At 45.9% G+C, this 16,864-nt stretch overlaps 1 protein-coding gene across 1 annotated transcript in view; it reads right to left on the bottom strand.

Moving 5' to 3' along the window:
* Positions 1-16,864, bottom strand: part of WDR44 (WD repeat domain 44) — a 76,495-nt gene that overhangs the window by 31,845 nt on the left and 27,786 nt on the right. The window contains exons 10-12 of the mRNA XM_085869207.1: positions 13,856-14,004; positions 13,520-13,658; positions 1,993-2,051 (exon numbers count right to left, since the gene is read on the bottom strand). Coding sequence (XP_085725333.1) covers positions 1,993-2,051; positions 13,520-13,658; positions 13,856-14,004 — 347 coding nt within the window. The remainder of the gene's footprint in view (positions 1-1,992; positions 2,052-13,519; positions 13,659-13,855; positions 14,005-16,864) is intronic.

The raw sequence follows: 16,864 nt of genomic DNA, 5'->3' as shown, positions 1-16,864 counted from the left end.
ACACACTGAGGAACCATCCTTTCGCCTACTCGATGGTGTACAAAAACCCTGTGTGATGAACCGAAGATTTCAAATTTTGATTCATCAGTCCATAAGACCTTCTTCCAGTTTTCAGTAGTCCACTGGCGGTGCTTCATGGCCCAGGCAAGCCTCTGTTATTTTGCCATCTTAGCAATGGCTTTCTTACTGCCACTCGACCTGTCAAACCTGCAGCTCGAAGTCCTCTCTTCACAGTTGAAACTGAGACTTCCTTACTTTGGCCAGTGTTAAGCTGTGCTTGAAGCTGCTGTCCTGTGAGCCGCCGATCACGCGAGCTGTTGACTCTCAGAAACTTGTCTTCTGATTGTGTTGTGGCTTTGGGTCTGCCAGACCTCTTCCTGTCAGAGTTTCCTCCAGTTTCCAAGTGCCTTTTGATTGTGTTGGAAACTGTACTCACTGACACCTTGGCTTTCTTTGCAATTTCTCCAAAGGAAATACCTACACTTTTAAGGGTTATAATGGTCTGTCTGTCTTCCTTTGTTAATTGTCTTTTTCTCGCCATTATGATCGCAATATACTACTTCCTGCAGTGCAATATTGTCCAAATAATGCTTCAGAAGGTGAAGCAACACAATCTGTTCCAACACTGCTTTTATAGAGATAGAGGGTTTCTAACTAATCAACAAAATTTGGGACACCTGTAGGAATTGCTTGCATCAATTTCAAGGCTTAATTTACTTCCATTGCTGCAGAACAGCTGCAGTTGCTAACCCATTACTTGTTCCCTGAAAAGGGCCTTTTTTTAGGAACTCTGAAATTTACATTATTTTTCAGATTTTGGGAACCTAAACTTTATTTTAACCTCTGGCAGTTTACCGCTTAGTTTTGTACCATTTCAAGTTATTCACTGGACTTGAACTGCTTAAATTTCAGTAAAAACTGAAACATGGGGGTGTTCCAAAACTTTTGACTGGTAGAGTATGTGGACCTGGAACTTAGAGGGAGCAGTGTGGTAATCTCGATCGTGAGAAGAAACTGTACGGCAGTTCGAGGGCCCTGGCGTTGAGGACCATCCGCATGAATTACCTCATGTACGTGACCGCGAGGAGCGATTTGGCATCATTTTGCTGTGTGTTTCCCACATGGTGGCTACACAGTTTCGAGGATCTCCAGGCTTCTAAAAGATCATCTCTGGACACGCAGCTGTGCCAGAACAAAAGGAGGATTTCTTTAATTTTACATGTTCCCTTGTCTGTTTTTGTGACTGAGTGGAGACATCTCAAACTGGGTTTTAGTTTACCTCACGTCTCATTACCTAACCCTTTGATTTATTTTCATTATCACTCCGAGTTATTTTCATTATGAATCATCGAATTATTTTTATTCAATCATTTGTTGAATTACTGTGTTTGTCTACTCATTGTGGGTTCGACGATAACCCGTGTACTTCCGTCTGGTACACGCTCTTGCTGCCCTCCATAATCTCCAAGGATCTCGGCTGTTCGCCTCCAAGTAAAACTGTTCGGCTATCCATCCAGGTCGGTGTTAACCGGCTGGACACAACAGTATTATAGATAAATAAAACGGTGAACACCTACTTGTGTTTATCACGGTTAACCTGGAAGACAAAATCCTCCATGACACTGACTGAATGAGATAGCTTCATCTTGCGTACAGCACGGGAAATTACGGCGATACCCACAACACCCAGACCGATTTGGTGAAGGCTTGTGATTGGACAAATAGACCTTCGGGATTTGTCGCAATGACAACAAAAGGGGGTGTCGGAGACGGACGATTGGGAAAGGGAAGTTATGGATTATTGTCGACATTTCCATCGGGCTTTCAGGTAATTCGTATAGCTGGAGCACTTGTGCATAGTATTGTTTTTTTTTTTGTCAAAAAATGTTTTTTTCGTATTCATTGCAAACCAACAAATTTAGGCCAGCAACTAATTTTTAACAATTAGCTCACTATTTTAAAAAATATGGAAATTGGATAAAAAGGGTTCACCTCTGTCTCTGACTTAAAGGAGCTGATACTGTCTTGAGATGGTGATGGAGACACACGGCCTGATAAAGGGTGTGAGGGGAAAATAAAACAAACAAAAATTAAAAGAAAAATTATATATCCCGTCAAACATTCACACCTGTAAAATATTTGACAATTACTTGGGTCAAGATGCATCATGCTATTATCGATCAATATAAATTACTTCACATGTGGTAACATGTTGAAACATTGTTTTCTGATTATCCAAAGTATGACAGGTAAAAGATCAAGAGTTGTTTGAACAAGGATTATTCCAACACACAGTTTTAAATTACCATGTAAATACCAACAAATTTAATCCAACAATAATCATGCCAAATTTTCCTTGGATCTCTAACAAGTTTTAAAAAAAGAACTAAACAATATTGTTGCTAGTCAACAAAACCGCATGCGTCCAACGCCAAAGGCAATGGCACCCAACATAGTGATCCCCAGGCAGTCTTCGTGCAGTTAGACCTTCCCCTCGCGTCTCGTGGGTTAACGGGATGAAGTGTGTTAACGGGATGAAGTGCGTTGCATGGATCTAATAGCTCGGTCAATTAACTATCTCAATCTCTTATTGTGATTTCAAATCCAATACTTTCCTTTTAGCCATGGTACCAATCAAATAAGCAAGCATACATGCCACGCAAAATGCGATGAGTAATGAGCACACTACGATTCCTCCCGTGGCTTGGAACCAACAAAGGACATTACACACGATACCGCATGTGCATCGCGCGCCATTATTTCATTCAAATCTGCGTGCCAATTTCCAACCGGCATCTCACCTTGCTTCACCCCTCGCTCACCAAACCTCACTACTTCGACCACAAACACCTCCCGCACATGGGGAAAATATTCCCGCACCCCCTTGTACCTCTGCATCACCACAATTTGCCATTATACAGAGGAGTGCTGCACGACTCGGTCTGTCTTCGGACCAAGATGCAAGACCAAGAAACAGACGTTAATAGCTTGACCGCAACTCACCGGGGATGCCCCAGGTGAGCACGCGGGATTGATATGAGCCTCGTCCAGTCACAATAACACGGCAAGAGAGGGTGGCGAGGAGGGGTCGTGGGAAGGGCAATCCGGGAGTTTGGCATGGGGCCCGGGTTTGCATTTTGGCTCATGAGAGGGGGCCCATGGGTGGCGGGTGTGCATTGCTATTCGGCACTCAGACTGCATTCGGAGCACGCTCAGGACCAGGGTGTCGGCTCATACCCTATGTTGAGTCAGGAGCTCTGAGCTGTCGAGCCGCATGGGCAAATGAGACAGTTTCTGGCCCCGAGAGCCGAGCAAGGCATGGCTTGGGCAGCTGTGGTCCAAGAGAGAAGCAGGATTGGGGTCACAGCATGTCGCTTTTGGGTAGTTACCTCACCCTTCGCCCAGGGTTTACAGAAGGTGGAGCCTCTTGCCCTCTTCTTCTCTGCTCTTGGCTCTTCGTTGTCTCTGCCCTTTGCTGGCTCTTCACTTGCAATTGGGACGTGCTTCTTCTTGAGGACCGTTGCGCACGTTGCCACGAGTGTGGAGCGCACGTTCCACGAGCTCCGGCAAAATGACTAAGCCGGAGATAACGTACCACATCTTGAGGTGGGAACGCTGAGGCAGAGCGTCCCATAGAGGTACACGCTACACTAACAGACCTATACATGACTAGGTTAAGGACCTTTCACCTCACGCATCTTCTCTCCTCACTCTCTTTCCACCCCTCTATCCCGCCTCCTTTGGACACACAAAAGAGCATCATTACTGACTCACAATCCCATTTTCCTCTGGCATGACACCACACCCCCTATATTGTACTACACCACACCTTAGACACCAGTATTCCTCTCCCCTACCTCTCCCGAAGCATACTGGATTGCATTGGTCTGCCGACCACACCAGGTATTGAGAGGCCGTTTATCCCCATCTTCTCTTTTACTCTCTGGGCTATATCTAATCTTCCGTGTGTGTGTGTGTGTGTGTGTGTGTGTGTGTGTGTGTGTGTGTGTGTGTGTGTGTGTGTGTGTGTGTGTCCTACTTTAAGTTAACATTGTGGAAGTTCTAATGGGATAAATGTGCTCTGTGTTTGCTTTTGTAACATTGCTTTGTTTTTGTTGCACCCCACAAATTCCTTGCTATCCCTGCTGAACATACCAATAAACCCCATTCACTGTGCCACATACCTTTCTTCGCCCGATTGTAAATAAATGCTTTATATAGAAATGTTCCCAGCTCATTTTCCTCTTTTCCTTCAGTGGTCCAGGATGGTTCGTACTCGTATCGAGCCGGGACGTTATTCCCCATCAATCTGTTTTCTCGCCCATACGTTCCTGGCAGTTACGCTCGGCTGCATCTGATCTGGTATGGTGATCCGGTTTGAGCAAGGCGTACTGAGGGCGTGTACCTCGGTAATGAAACCACATGACCTTTAAGTAAACGGTATCAGACGGAGGACCCGAAGTCATGTGGTCGAGTTATTGGCGTTCACTGTCGATTAGCGACCTGCCGTGTCACAAAGTTATTTGTGTGCGATGGTATGCGATTCCGGAGAGTCTGGTGGGAACACGAGTTAGTTCACTCCCACTTGGTCTTCCTAGCCCCCGAGTCCGCAACTATATCAATCGAACAGCATCATTTAAAAATTGGAAACAGAAAGAGTGAAAAGGGTTGGTCAGGTGCACTTGGGATACATGTGGGATCACTGTGTATTTACTGATGCCTTGTGGAATTTATCTTTATTGTTAAAAATGCCACTGGTAGTCTAACCTAAAATCTTCTCTGTATCCCTTGTGTTAAACTTAGCTTAGCTGCAAATAGTAAGGAAATGTCCTTTCCTTTTGTACTTTCGGTTATCAAAACAGATGTGGTCAATAATTGGGAGTTATTTGTCACAGTGACTACAATGGGTGAGAGACGTGATTAGTGCTGAGACATTGTCTCGTTTACAGGAACAAAAGTCATGTTGAATTAGACAACAAGGTTCTGGCCAATATGGAGTCATATCGATAGGCTTATTTAATTTGTGTTGCTGTGTGTGACATTAGCAATGAAGGTCAGAAGCAGATCTATCACAACAAAACATCGAAGATGGCTTTCATTGGGGATGAAAAAAAAGAAGAGGAATAAAAAATATCTCCTCATGACAGTAATGTAAAGGATAACCTTGGGAATCCAAATTGTGTAAACGGACAACACTAGAAGACGAGAGATTTTCCATGCGATGCTGTGATGGCTCTCTAACCGATTGGTTTTCACTGCAACACACTCAAAAGCAGCAGCACTTTGAAGTTTAAGCAAAGATTACTGCAGTACATCATTACTATAACGCAGCTTTCGCATATGTGGGTAGGTATGTAGCAAAAACTCCAGTCGATTAAATACGTACTATTGCAATGTACCTTTTAAACCTTTCGAGGATAGACCCTTTATACCATCACTACTATTGGAACATACCCTTTAGACATGATAGATCCCTTTGACCCCATAAACCCCTGTACACCAAGGATATAATTCTGGTTCTCAAATGTTTTTGTTTCAAATCTCTACCAACAAGGTATGCAATTTTTGCCCTCCAACATGGACATTGACCCCAAAGCTTAGAGTAACAGAAAGGGGATACCTTTAAACCTTTACACTCTTTTGACCTGCACACCAGAGACCCCTTGAGAACTTTACACCCTTTAGACTGCTTGGACCCCTTGATCCTTTCAACCCCATATACGCTTTGATAAACTATTTAGACCCTCACAACTATTGGAAAGTACCCTTTAGCCCCTTTATATAACCTTAAACCCCATACACCCTTTGAACCCCTTCGATTGCTTAGACCCCTTGACCCTTTAAATGCTTTAACCTTGAAGACACCTTCAGCCTCCTGAGAACTTAGACCCTACAAGCCCCGTTAGAATCTACTGCAATGCAGCTCTCACGTATGTACATATTGTTGCGATTCTGTAAAACCGCATGTCTCCGTCCGAGGCATTGGTACACAACATAGAGATCCCAAGGTAGTTATTTCAATAATATGTGTATTAATTAGCCCTTTCCATATGTCCAGTGGGTAAATGGGAAAGATGCATTGCGTAGAGCTCTGTTAAGTCCTTAATCTTCAATCTCTGCACTTCTTCTTCCACTCCTTTGTCTCTCTCACATGAAACACGCAAGCAAGCAAGCATGCACATGAATCAATAAAGATGACACCAACCAAACAAAGCAGCACTGTGAGTGCCTCATTTGCATCTGCGCGCCATTTTCCATTCAAAACTGCACGCCAATTCTCAACTGCCGTCTCATCTCAGACCTTCAATTCTGCTCACCATACTCATACTGCACCACGCTAAAGACAACCACTTCATACAACGACCAGAAATACCCGCAACAACTCACGCTTACATTTTAAAAACAAACACAACTATTATAGACGACATCGTAACAAGAAATTTCCACCTCTTCGCTACAACACCACATTACAATCTCTTCACTACAGATGCCACAACATACTCCTACTTCTCGACAACCGCCGCAACTGCCACTCGTTCATCGAATATTCACCGCAGCCTTGAGGGATGCTGAGGAGACAAGTGTTGGGTTATTACGGGGCATAATGCAAAGAGCAAACATGCACTGGAGCTCGTTTGAGAATATACAGGAAGCACAGGGATTTCCCTAAAATCCCACATTCAGGGCCACAGCTCTCTCACTGATTCCAAAAAAAAAGTTCCAAAAACCAAGGCCCCATGTTGAAGTCGGAACTTGGACGCATGACCAGATTGGCGAGCAACAGAGCCATTTTTTTTATTTTTTTTTTACATTCGGGGCCTGGCGGGGCATGGCTACGACCACTATGGCCCAATGAGGAAGCTTGAATTCACCAAGAGTCTCATTTGATCTGACTTTTGGCTCCTCCCCTCATCCAAGGCTCATAAAAAGCACAAACGCAGCTTAGTTAGATCAGAACGAGCCAGGGACAGAACTCAAGAGAACGAGCCAGGAGCAGAGGTAGACAGAACTTGTCAGACGCCAGCGATCACCAGGCAAGAGGCTATGGCAGACATCAGACCTCGCCGGGGAAACAGGCGGTGCAAGGAGGACAAGCATCAACACCGAGAGAGGGGCACCACAAGTCAGCGTGATCAAGCGTGGGATCACACATTATTAATATGAGTGGGGGACTCTTCTCATTCCATCGACGCTCAGTTAGGCTGCATCCCACAGCAACACTTACACATACAGATTCTCACACCATTATGATGGGGTTGTTTCTCTTGTACATCTTTCTTCTGCTATCTATATCTCATCGACTGTGGACGCAAAAGAGCAAGCTCAATCAACATGGGTGAGCCCAACCAAGAACATTCTTTTCAGAGCGAACTGTCCTGACCTGCACCTCACATTCTTCCTCTTACACCACACTGCAGTACACTCGCACCTCTCACTCATGCACCCCAGACACCCTCAGTATTTCTCCCTCCATCCCTTTCCTCAGCGTTTTGGGTTTTGCAGGTCTGCCGACCATGTCAGGTATTGAGAGGTCACTCATCCTAAACTGCTTCTATCTCTCTGGGCAATCTATCGGGTGTGTGTGAGTGAGTGAGTGAGTGAGTGAGTGTGTGAGTGAGTGAGTGAGTGTGTGTGTGTGTGTGTGTAGCTGTGTGTGTGTGTGAGTGAGTGAGTGAGTGAGTGAGTGTGTGAGTGAGTGAGTGAGTGTGTGTGTCGCATCAGTTAAGACTGTGTAAGAATGTGTGGGATAACTCTGCACTGTCGTCTTTTGTAAATATTGCATACCTTTGGCAACCCCACTGTACATTTACAATAAATCCCATACTGTGTCACATAACTTTTCCTCACTCTTGTTTAAATAAATGTGCCTGTTAGAAATGTACCCAGCTCATTTTGTCTTTGCCTCCATTGGTCTAGCATGGTCCACACCCAAGCTTAGCCGGGAAGTTATTCCCCAAAATCTGTTAAATAGCCGATGCGGACTTGGCAGCTTCGCTCGGCTGCATCTGATACGGTAAGTAACTTGAGCAACGCAAGTACGCATCGAGGGCATGTTTCCCCAATAAGGAGATCACGTGTTCCGAAGTAAATGTTTGTTAAACGGAGAACCCTGGGTCACGTGGTCAAGTTATTGGCATTCACTGTCGATTAGCGACCTGCAGCGCCACACAGCCGGCAATTCATGTTGAGTCCGGAGAGGATCCAGGGACAGTTCCTCCCTCGACAATATGTATGTATATGTATGTATTGTTACGGCTGTGGAAATTCGCAGAACACCATAAAGGGTCCTTCGTTCAGTTAGATCGACAAGTCTGTGTTCAGTTCGATTTCCCCACCGTTGTTTAATGGGACTTATTCATGTCACAGGGCTGTGATCTTTGAGATAGCCATTTTTCTTTACTATCGTTATATTGGACCAACCACATTTCAACCACCTAACCACCTTCCCCGCTACGCCAACTTCCGATCCCCTTCTCCACAAACCACACGACAACCCACTCCGCATGAAGGCCATCTCAGTGGAGGAAAATGAACAAGGGATTTCGATAACGCGAGGGAAAAACAAGAAGGAACATCGGTGGCGCACGGATTTTCCCGCCTGCTTTTCCCACGCTTTGGTGTGGGGGAAGTGCGATTCGAGCCAGAGGTCAACGGTCATGTGAAGGAGGGGCCTCATTTTGGGGGAATGACTCTCCCTAGGCTTGGGCCATGTAACGATTCCCTCGCACCCTCCCCCCCCCGGGAGGAGGGGGGCGAGAGGGTTGGGAATGGGGAACGCCCCCTTTCTCGAAGCTTCCGGGAGGAGGTCGAAGGAGGGCGGAGCAAGAACCCAGGAATAGTAAAAGGGCACGCAGAGCGCCAAGCGGGCGGTCAGTCATGTGTGTGCCTTGGTGGTTTCTTCTGGTGGTCTTCTTGGTCGGGATCTTCGGCTAGTGGTGGCCTGTCTGGGGAGAAGCGATCCGTGGAACGACCCGTTCGTAGGAGCTCGCAGTCGGTGGGGAGTCCGGGCGTGTCACCAGGGATGCAGACTGGAGGCGCCGCTCTGCCAGCTCTGTTGCGCAGACCTGCGCGTCCGAGTGAAGAGCGCCGGAGAGAGCTCGCCGGCCCCGTGGAAGGCCCGAGTTCAGCCGCGGCTGTTCAAGCTGCCGTGGGGACAGACGTCGTGGCTCGCCCATCAAGGCACCACGAGGGTCCAGGTAACCTGCAACAGTCTCGTGGGGCCCGTTCGGTCACCAGGCTCCACGGTATAAAGCTCGACGGACCGTCTGACTCCCTTGTCTTTGAGGGTAGTCTTTTCTTTTCTTTGGAATGAATGTTTGTGGCGCCGTCTACAAGTAGAACAGTGTAAGTGCTTGTAAATGATAATTGCTGATAGACAATCGTTCCCGCGACTTGCTCCGCGCATCTCGCGCATGCCTCTTGCGCTGCGCACCACGTGGAGCTTCGCACACGCGCTCGCATGGGGAACCGATAGTTCCAAATTCACTCCATAGTCACCATTTTAGCAGTCCACGCGATGGTCTCTTCCAAAATGCGGGACGTTCACGCGCCGGCTTCTTGAGTCGCATGCGCCCAGGCCGCTCCGAAAACGAGGCACGGACCGTGGATGCAACGTTTCGCAGGGCCGGCACGATTTCCAAAATAAACCCTTCCAACCTCTGGATTGGTCCGCGTTCCATTTCCACACGTCATGTCACTCGCATCACTCACACACTTCAACACACCCGCACCACTCACACACTCCACCACACACTCCGGGACAATCACTAACTCGTGCTAACTCAAGGGGTCCCGGGATCTCTACGTCCCCCCCCCCAAAAACTCTGCATGGACCCATTCGCATCATTCACCTGCTCGACTTCGCACAGCCCAACCGGACTCACATGGTCGCAGTCCACTTCGAGGGAGCTTACCATCTCCCTCTGTTCCTGAGGGAGGTTACCCTGATGCTCGCCCTGGGTCTCCACATATTTCACCAGCTCAACCACATTGTCCCTCACTAACTATGTGTGTGTGCTCGTCTTTTACTTTATCTAATTCATTCCCCTCTTTCTGTTCTCTTTCCTGTGACTTCTATTTCTTTTAATTCCTGCGTTTGTCTGTTAATTCCGTCTCTCCCCCAATTATCGTGACGTCGCTCATCCCCTCGACCTTACCCGTCCCCATCGCGGTCCGAACACCTTCAACACTCCCCCTCGACTCGATCATTCCGCCACGTGCAGGCGCCATCCCCCAATCCGCCATTTTGCCTTTCACCTCGTCCAAGCTCGCCTGCAGGCTGAACTCCATTGTCTGCATTTCACCTCACTGTGTTCGCATATCGCCCCTCAGTGTTTGCATATCACCCCTCATCTCATCCATTTGTTTTTGCATTCCTTGCACGTTTCCCTTCATTTCTTGCGCATTCACATCCATTCTTTGCGTTACTTGCGGATTTGCGTCCATCTTCTGCATCAACGCCTCCAGCATCTGTCTCATGTCAAATGACCCTGAGGCAGCCATTTCGCCATGGTGGCGTGCAGAACCGGCAGAAATCGGGGGGGGGGTGGAACTTTGATGGGGGAGGGAGTTGTCATACACCGCCAATGCCACTCCCAATACCCCTTCTGGGTTTGGCTGCAGGGAAATGTCTTCCTGCATGGGGGTATCATCCTGGACCATGGATTCCCCGAAACCTACTTCTAAACCCACCTGAACCAGCTCATCTTGGCTTGCCATGTTGCGTATTGACAAAGAAATTTTACTCGCTTGCAATTTGGGAGAAACGGGGGGGGTTTGCTCCCTACACCCCTAATCCGAATCCCATTAATTTCGTGGAGGTGGAGGGGTTCGAATCCCACTACTGACACCAATTGTTGCAGGGCCGGGTATCGGTGGCGAGCACGACCGCTGGAGGGAGCAGTAGAGTCGGCTCCACCGAACACCCGGAATTTAGGTCGTGACTCTCGGATAAGTCCGAAAGGCACTGGTCCCTTACTGGACCATGAATCGCCAATAATTCGACCGCATGGGGAAGGGTCAATTGCCAAACTTCAATATACCTAATTACCTACGCGGGCAAAGCTACCGGGGAATTCACACCCTCAACGGACCTCAAGCGGAACGAGCCGTTACCGTGCCCGAACCGTGTGTAACCCGAGCGGAGGTTACCAAGGCCCGTCGGTCCAAATGAACAATTTTACAGCGCAAACGGCCTCGCTATTTCTCAATACATACCGTGCCAAGCCAATGAAAGAAGCACAGAAACGAGCTGGAACATTTAACAAAAGGGATATTTATTTATAACGGGGCAGGGGAGCACGCAAGAAGGCAGTTAACCGAATAAAAAAAATGTAATTTAGGCCTTAGTTATTTTATAACTTGTTTTACACAGTTCTTCAATTAAAATGTAGGGTCGGTAGGTCGAAATAGAAATAGAAATATAATTTCAATTTTTAGAAATTAAATATTTTAATGATTTTTTTTCGTATGTTCCATGGAAAAGACAAGGGTAGGTGGGGGGGGGGAGGGGAGATAAATATAAATCCCGGATCAGGAGGATCTAAGAAAACATTGAAGATGGAAGACCATTCAAATGCAGGATGCCCATGTTCACTGTATCATCTGATGTGAAAAACAATAAAGAAGGATTAAAACTTGTTTTTACAATATAGTCTGGCACGTTTTTCTCATAGAAACCTGTTGGATCATCAAACAAATGGAAACAATGGTGAGAAAATTACTGTCCAAGTCGTAGATGTCTGCGTGCACACCAGTGCATAGTGCTGGATATGATTTAAAAAAAAGGTGTCTACTCGGAGTCAACATGCTCAAAACGGTCAATCAGAGCCATGACCAGCTCTTACTTTTCAGTGGGTATCTGATCGTACAGTCTCCCCATCCCCATGAGCACATCAAAGGCTGATTTCTGGTCCGTTGAAGGCTGAATATCAGCATCTCGCAGGGAAACTTTGACGTACTTGGCACCGAAATCTTTCAATACGAACAGCGGTGTACAACTTTCGATGGAAACAAAATCGGCACGATCGAAAGGAGCCTGCAAATTATCCCTGCTGATGCACTGAATTGATGCAATCGTTCGGCCAGAATATTCGTTGTCAAGATGTTGCGTCATTAAATCACCAATACAGTCATTCGAATTTATACCGCCGACATACTTCTTAACAATCACCTTCGCCCCAGAAACCACAGTCAATCTGAACCACGCTGGCCACTGCTCAGACGCCATGACTGAAGACTACTGCGCAGTTCTACTGTGCAGTTGGTTAAAGGTGAATCGGCATTTTGGCAGGCACGCACGAAATTATATTTTGAAAATAAATGCCAATGTTTACATTTCGGGTTTTGAAACTTTTGTACCTTCGGCGGAAAATGTATAAATATAAAAGGCTAAAAAAGTGTTTTATATTTATATTTCATTTCGGCAAATATACCGTCGGCAGATCCGTAAACCAAGTTATAAAATAACTAAGGCCTTCCAAGGAAAGGAAAACACTTCCACAATTCTACTTATCAGACTGGGCCCATGGACGCAAGTTTGCACACACACACACACACACACACACACACACACACACACACACACACACACACACACACACACACACACACACACACACACACACACACACACACACACACACACACACACACACACACGAACTAGACCCCGTGGGTCTATCTCGGTCAAGCCAGGTCGGCTTGTGTCAACGATCGCGTAGCGTGCCTACAACTTACGTCAGCGTACCTGTCCGCTTCGTGTGGCCACACAGACTCTGAAAGCACCACGGTGGGACCCGAACTCACGACCCGAAGTCCACGGCCCACGAACGAGGCCGCTCAACCATGATCACCACTGGCTCAGACCGCTCCAGCCACGTCCATGACCGTCTGCCAAACGCTCGTCGACAACCACAGACCACGCCGCAATCACCACAATCACTGTCTGCTGAACGCTGGTCCAGACAACCACACTCCTTCTCTTGAGGAGGGAGGGGCTTCTTCTCCCCTGCCACTCGCCTCCTGATAGGACGGTGGGTTGTTAGGTGACTCGTGGCGGCCTCCTGATTGGCTGGGGCGCGCGTGTGGTGCTCGCCCTCTGCTCATTGGCTGGAGGAAACGCTCTTTGTTCCTCCTCTGAGCGGAGCTTCGACCCGAGGCGAAGAAGGCTCTGCCCACGTCCTCAGCCAAAAACACGTGCGTAATGGCAACCGGGTCGAGTGCAGGATGGTGCGCTGTTGTTGTCGTGGATGTAGTAGTAGTTGTTGATGATGTGGTCGTCGTTGTTGTTAAAAGATCTAATAAACCTGACTATACAATAATTCGTAGCGCACATATGCAATTCCCATTAGACAAAGGGGGATTCTAACTGTAAACACATACTTATCAAGATAAATAACTTTGGAACCTGAATGTTGAGTGTGCATGGTTTCCAGATTCGTAACACTGGCACATCAATAGTATGAGAAGTACATTTGCCTCCTCTTTTTTGTGGCCATGGATTTCCGACAAGACATACCATCAGAGCTGTATTTTTGGCGCATGTTGCTGAAGAATTCCAAAGATATTTTCAAAACCCAGATGCGAACAACATTGTCTTGTCCAGCGGTGGCAAGAAGACGACCACAATGCGAGAATTTCATTGTCCATACAGCGCCCTGAAACATAACAAACACACCAAGCCGAATATCAATTTAGAGACATCCCCGCAAGATATACGATTTTGCTCTTTCTAATAGAAGGCAGGGCATCAAAAATAAACAAAGCCTTGTCAGGAGTAATACAAGAAGCAAAAATAAAAAATAAAAAAATAAAAAAGTCTACCAAACTATAGCATGTACTGATTATGCCTCACCTTGTGTTCATGACTCAGGTCCTGGACAAGGGCAATTTGCTCAAAGTCAGAAGGACCACGAGTACCATGGGCTGCTTTAAACTTCACAGGTCGTGTGTAAGGTGTTCCTTCATCTTCCTCACTGCTCGCATCCTCGTCTGCATGTAGAACTAAACACCGCAAGAAAACCAACATATTTTGATCAATTATTGTGGCAAATACATAAGTTATCAGAAGTATTAATATTAGCAACACGAGTCAACCCGTTGCCATTTACAATGCAATGTTAGATGCCTGCAGAGGATATCGTCAGCCAACTGCTGCCCTTACTTGCTCTTGCCATGGGAAGCTACAATTTTTTTTTTATCACTGAAACAATGTTTGACTCAAATATTTTACTAAACTTGCATTAAAAGTATTATATTTGGTACCTTTTCATTTCATAATTATCCCTGGTCCATACTGGTCCAGACAATGCATCAACAAAGGTGAAACAGGTAGTTCAGTTCACTTGGAATATTTGGGTTTGGAAGGAGAGTGGGGAGGGAAGAGGGGAGGAGGGAGTCACTTTGTATACTGCCTTCAGGCCCTGTCACACCTTGACGATTTCGCCAGCGTATGCCTGACATATGCAAAATTTGGCGAAAACGCTGGCACACGTCCAATACGTTATGGGTAAGTTTGTATACGTTAAGAGCAAGCTGGCATACGTCGTAGTACGCTGGCTTTTTTTTCGTAGTATGCTGGCATACGGCTTTGTACGCTGAGGTGCTCGACAAATTTTCCATGCTTGAAATTTTTCGACGTATGCCAGCGTACGACTCACACGTTCCGCATAATGCTGGCCATAAGTTGTAGGCACGTTACGCGATCATTGACACATGTCGACACACATTACTTGTAAGTTACTCCTAAGTCCAAACACATCGAGGTAATGTTTAACGTACCCGAAACTTATTTCTAACCTACGAGTAACGTGTTGTAGGCACGTTACGCGATCGTTGACACACGTTACTTGTATGTTACTCATAAGTCGAAACACGTCAAGGTAATGGTTAGCGTCAGTGTTCCAGACTCCCTGGGTTTTTTTTTTTTCTTCGGTATGACGGTGATGTTGACACTGATTTCTCGTGCGGTTATAATATAATATGATTAATAGGCTGCTGCTCAACGATTTAAATCATAACCGCACTAGAATCGAAGTGTCAACATCACCGTCATACTGAAGAAAAAAAAAACCAGGGAGTCTGGAACACTGACGCTAACCATTAGCTCGACGTGTTTCGACTTATGAGTAACGTACAAGTAACGTGTGTCGACGTGTCAACGATCGCGTAGCGTGCCTGCAACTTCTGCCAGCGGATGCGGAATGCGAGTCATAAGTCGAGAAATATTCAACATGCTGAAAATTTCTCGACGTATGCCAGAAAACTATGATGTATGCCAGCGTGCTCTTAATGTATACAAAACTTACCCATAACGTATTCGACGTGTGCCAGCTTGGTTCGGCAAATTTTTCATACGTCGGCATACGCTGGCTAAAACGTCAAGGTGTGACAGCGGCTTCACACTTCAATGTCGAGTGCGGTTACGATTTGAATCGTCGAGCCGCAGCCCATGAATAGCCTACAACACGTGATAGTCGGCGATACGCTGCCGCGCTATGCATAAGTTAGACTATCGTTGGGCATAGGTTGTGAACGCCGACAACACGCTCAGCATTCATTGGTATAAGTTATCTATATGTGATTAAAACGTTCTGTGTACGTTACTAATACGTTATGCATACGTTCAACACGTTATTATACACCCAACACTTTTAAAAAAAAGCATCAATAGTTCAGCATACGCCAGTGTTTTACATACATTTTGAGACCTTGCCATACTCTGGCTAAAACGTCAAGGTGTGACAGCCCCTTTATGGAGGGCATTTTAGTTTTTACAACGGTTTCTAAAATAAAGGCAAGTTTATATAGTGCTCGAAAGAGCATGCAGGCAACTCATGAGCAATTACATGTGCTAAAAATCTCCATGAACAGCCAACCCACCTGGAACCATGGGCTGTTCATAAAGCCAAGGCCAAGCAGTGGTCAAGGAAAACTTAGGAGGCTTTTTCATCATCATGGTTGTGTGCTCATTTTCACTAAATAAATCAGTTTACGTGAGAGAGAGAAGTTGAAAAAACAAAAAACAAAACTGAAACAAGAATACAAGACCAGCTCAACAATCATGATCAATTGAGAGTCCAACCCAAGTAAGAATTTTTGTTTTCACCCCGTTGACGATATGAGAATGCACCGTCAGTCTGTCTCATTATACAAATCGGTTTGGCAAAGATTTTCTTTAATTGTCCGTCATCAATTACCAGGTGGATATTTCAAAGAACGAAAACCTATTTCATATGGATAGTTTCATTTTTAATGGTTCTGGATACTTTTCACTGCAAAATACCTTTTCGAGCTTAACCAGAGGGTGACAAGTACACCTTTTGTGTGCAGTGCAACAGAAGCATAAAAAAAGTGTTTGCCTCGACGAGATATGATCTGAAAATGCATTTCAATACTGCAAGTCAGAGAAAAATATGTGAAGAAAAATAAACAGTTTATGCCCTTGGACATTCATTTTCAAGCAACCTGAGTCAGTGCAGTTGAGGCAAAAGTGATACAGGCAGAGGGTAGGTTTCACCAGTTCATGGCTGAACATAATTTGGCAGTGACAGTTGCCAATCATTTTACCAAAGTCATGAAAAAAAAAAATGTTCCTGGACAGCCAAATTCCTGCAAAACTCATGTCGGAGGAGAAAGGCTCACAAATAATAAAAGGCATTCTAGCTAAAACCTACACAGATCCTGTCGTTCAAAGATGAAAGACACGCCCTTTCTCATTGATGATTGCAGAGAGCAATGACAAGAACAGAAAGAAAAAAAAAAACAGCTGGTTATTCTCTTTCGAGTTTTTGAAGGGAAGAAATGCACCAAAACGAGGATCCTCGACATGCCAACGTTAGATGGTGGAACAGCAGATTATATT

This window comes from Eptatretus burgeri, chromosome 2 (assembly GCF_056783735.1).
Source record: "Eptatretus burgeri isolate ZD-2024b chromosome 2, Ebu_testis_v1, whole genome shotgun sequence".
Taxonomy (NCBI): domain Eukaryota; kingdom Metazoa; phylum Chordata; class Myxini; order Myxiniformes; family Myxinidae; genus Eptatretus; species Eptatretus burgeri.
The sequence above is the reverse complement of the archived record's forward strand: the minus strand, read 5'-3'. Positions and strand labels throughout refer to the sequence as shown.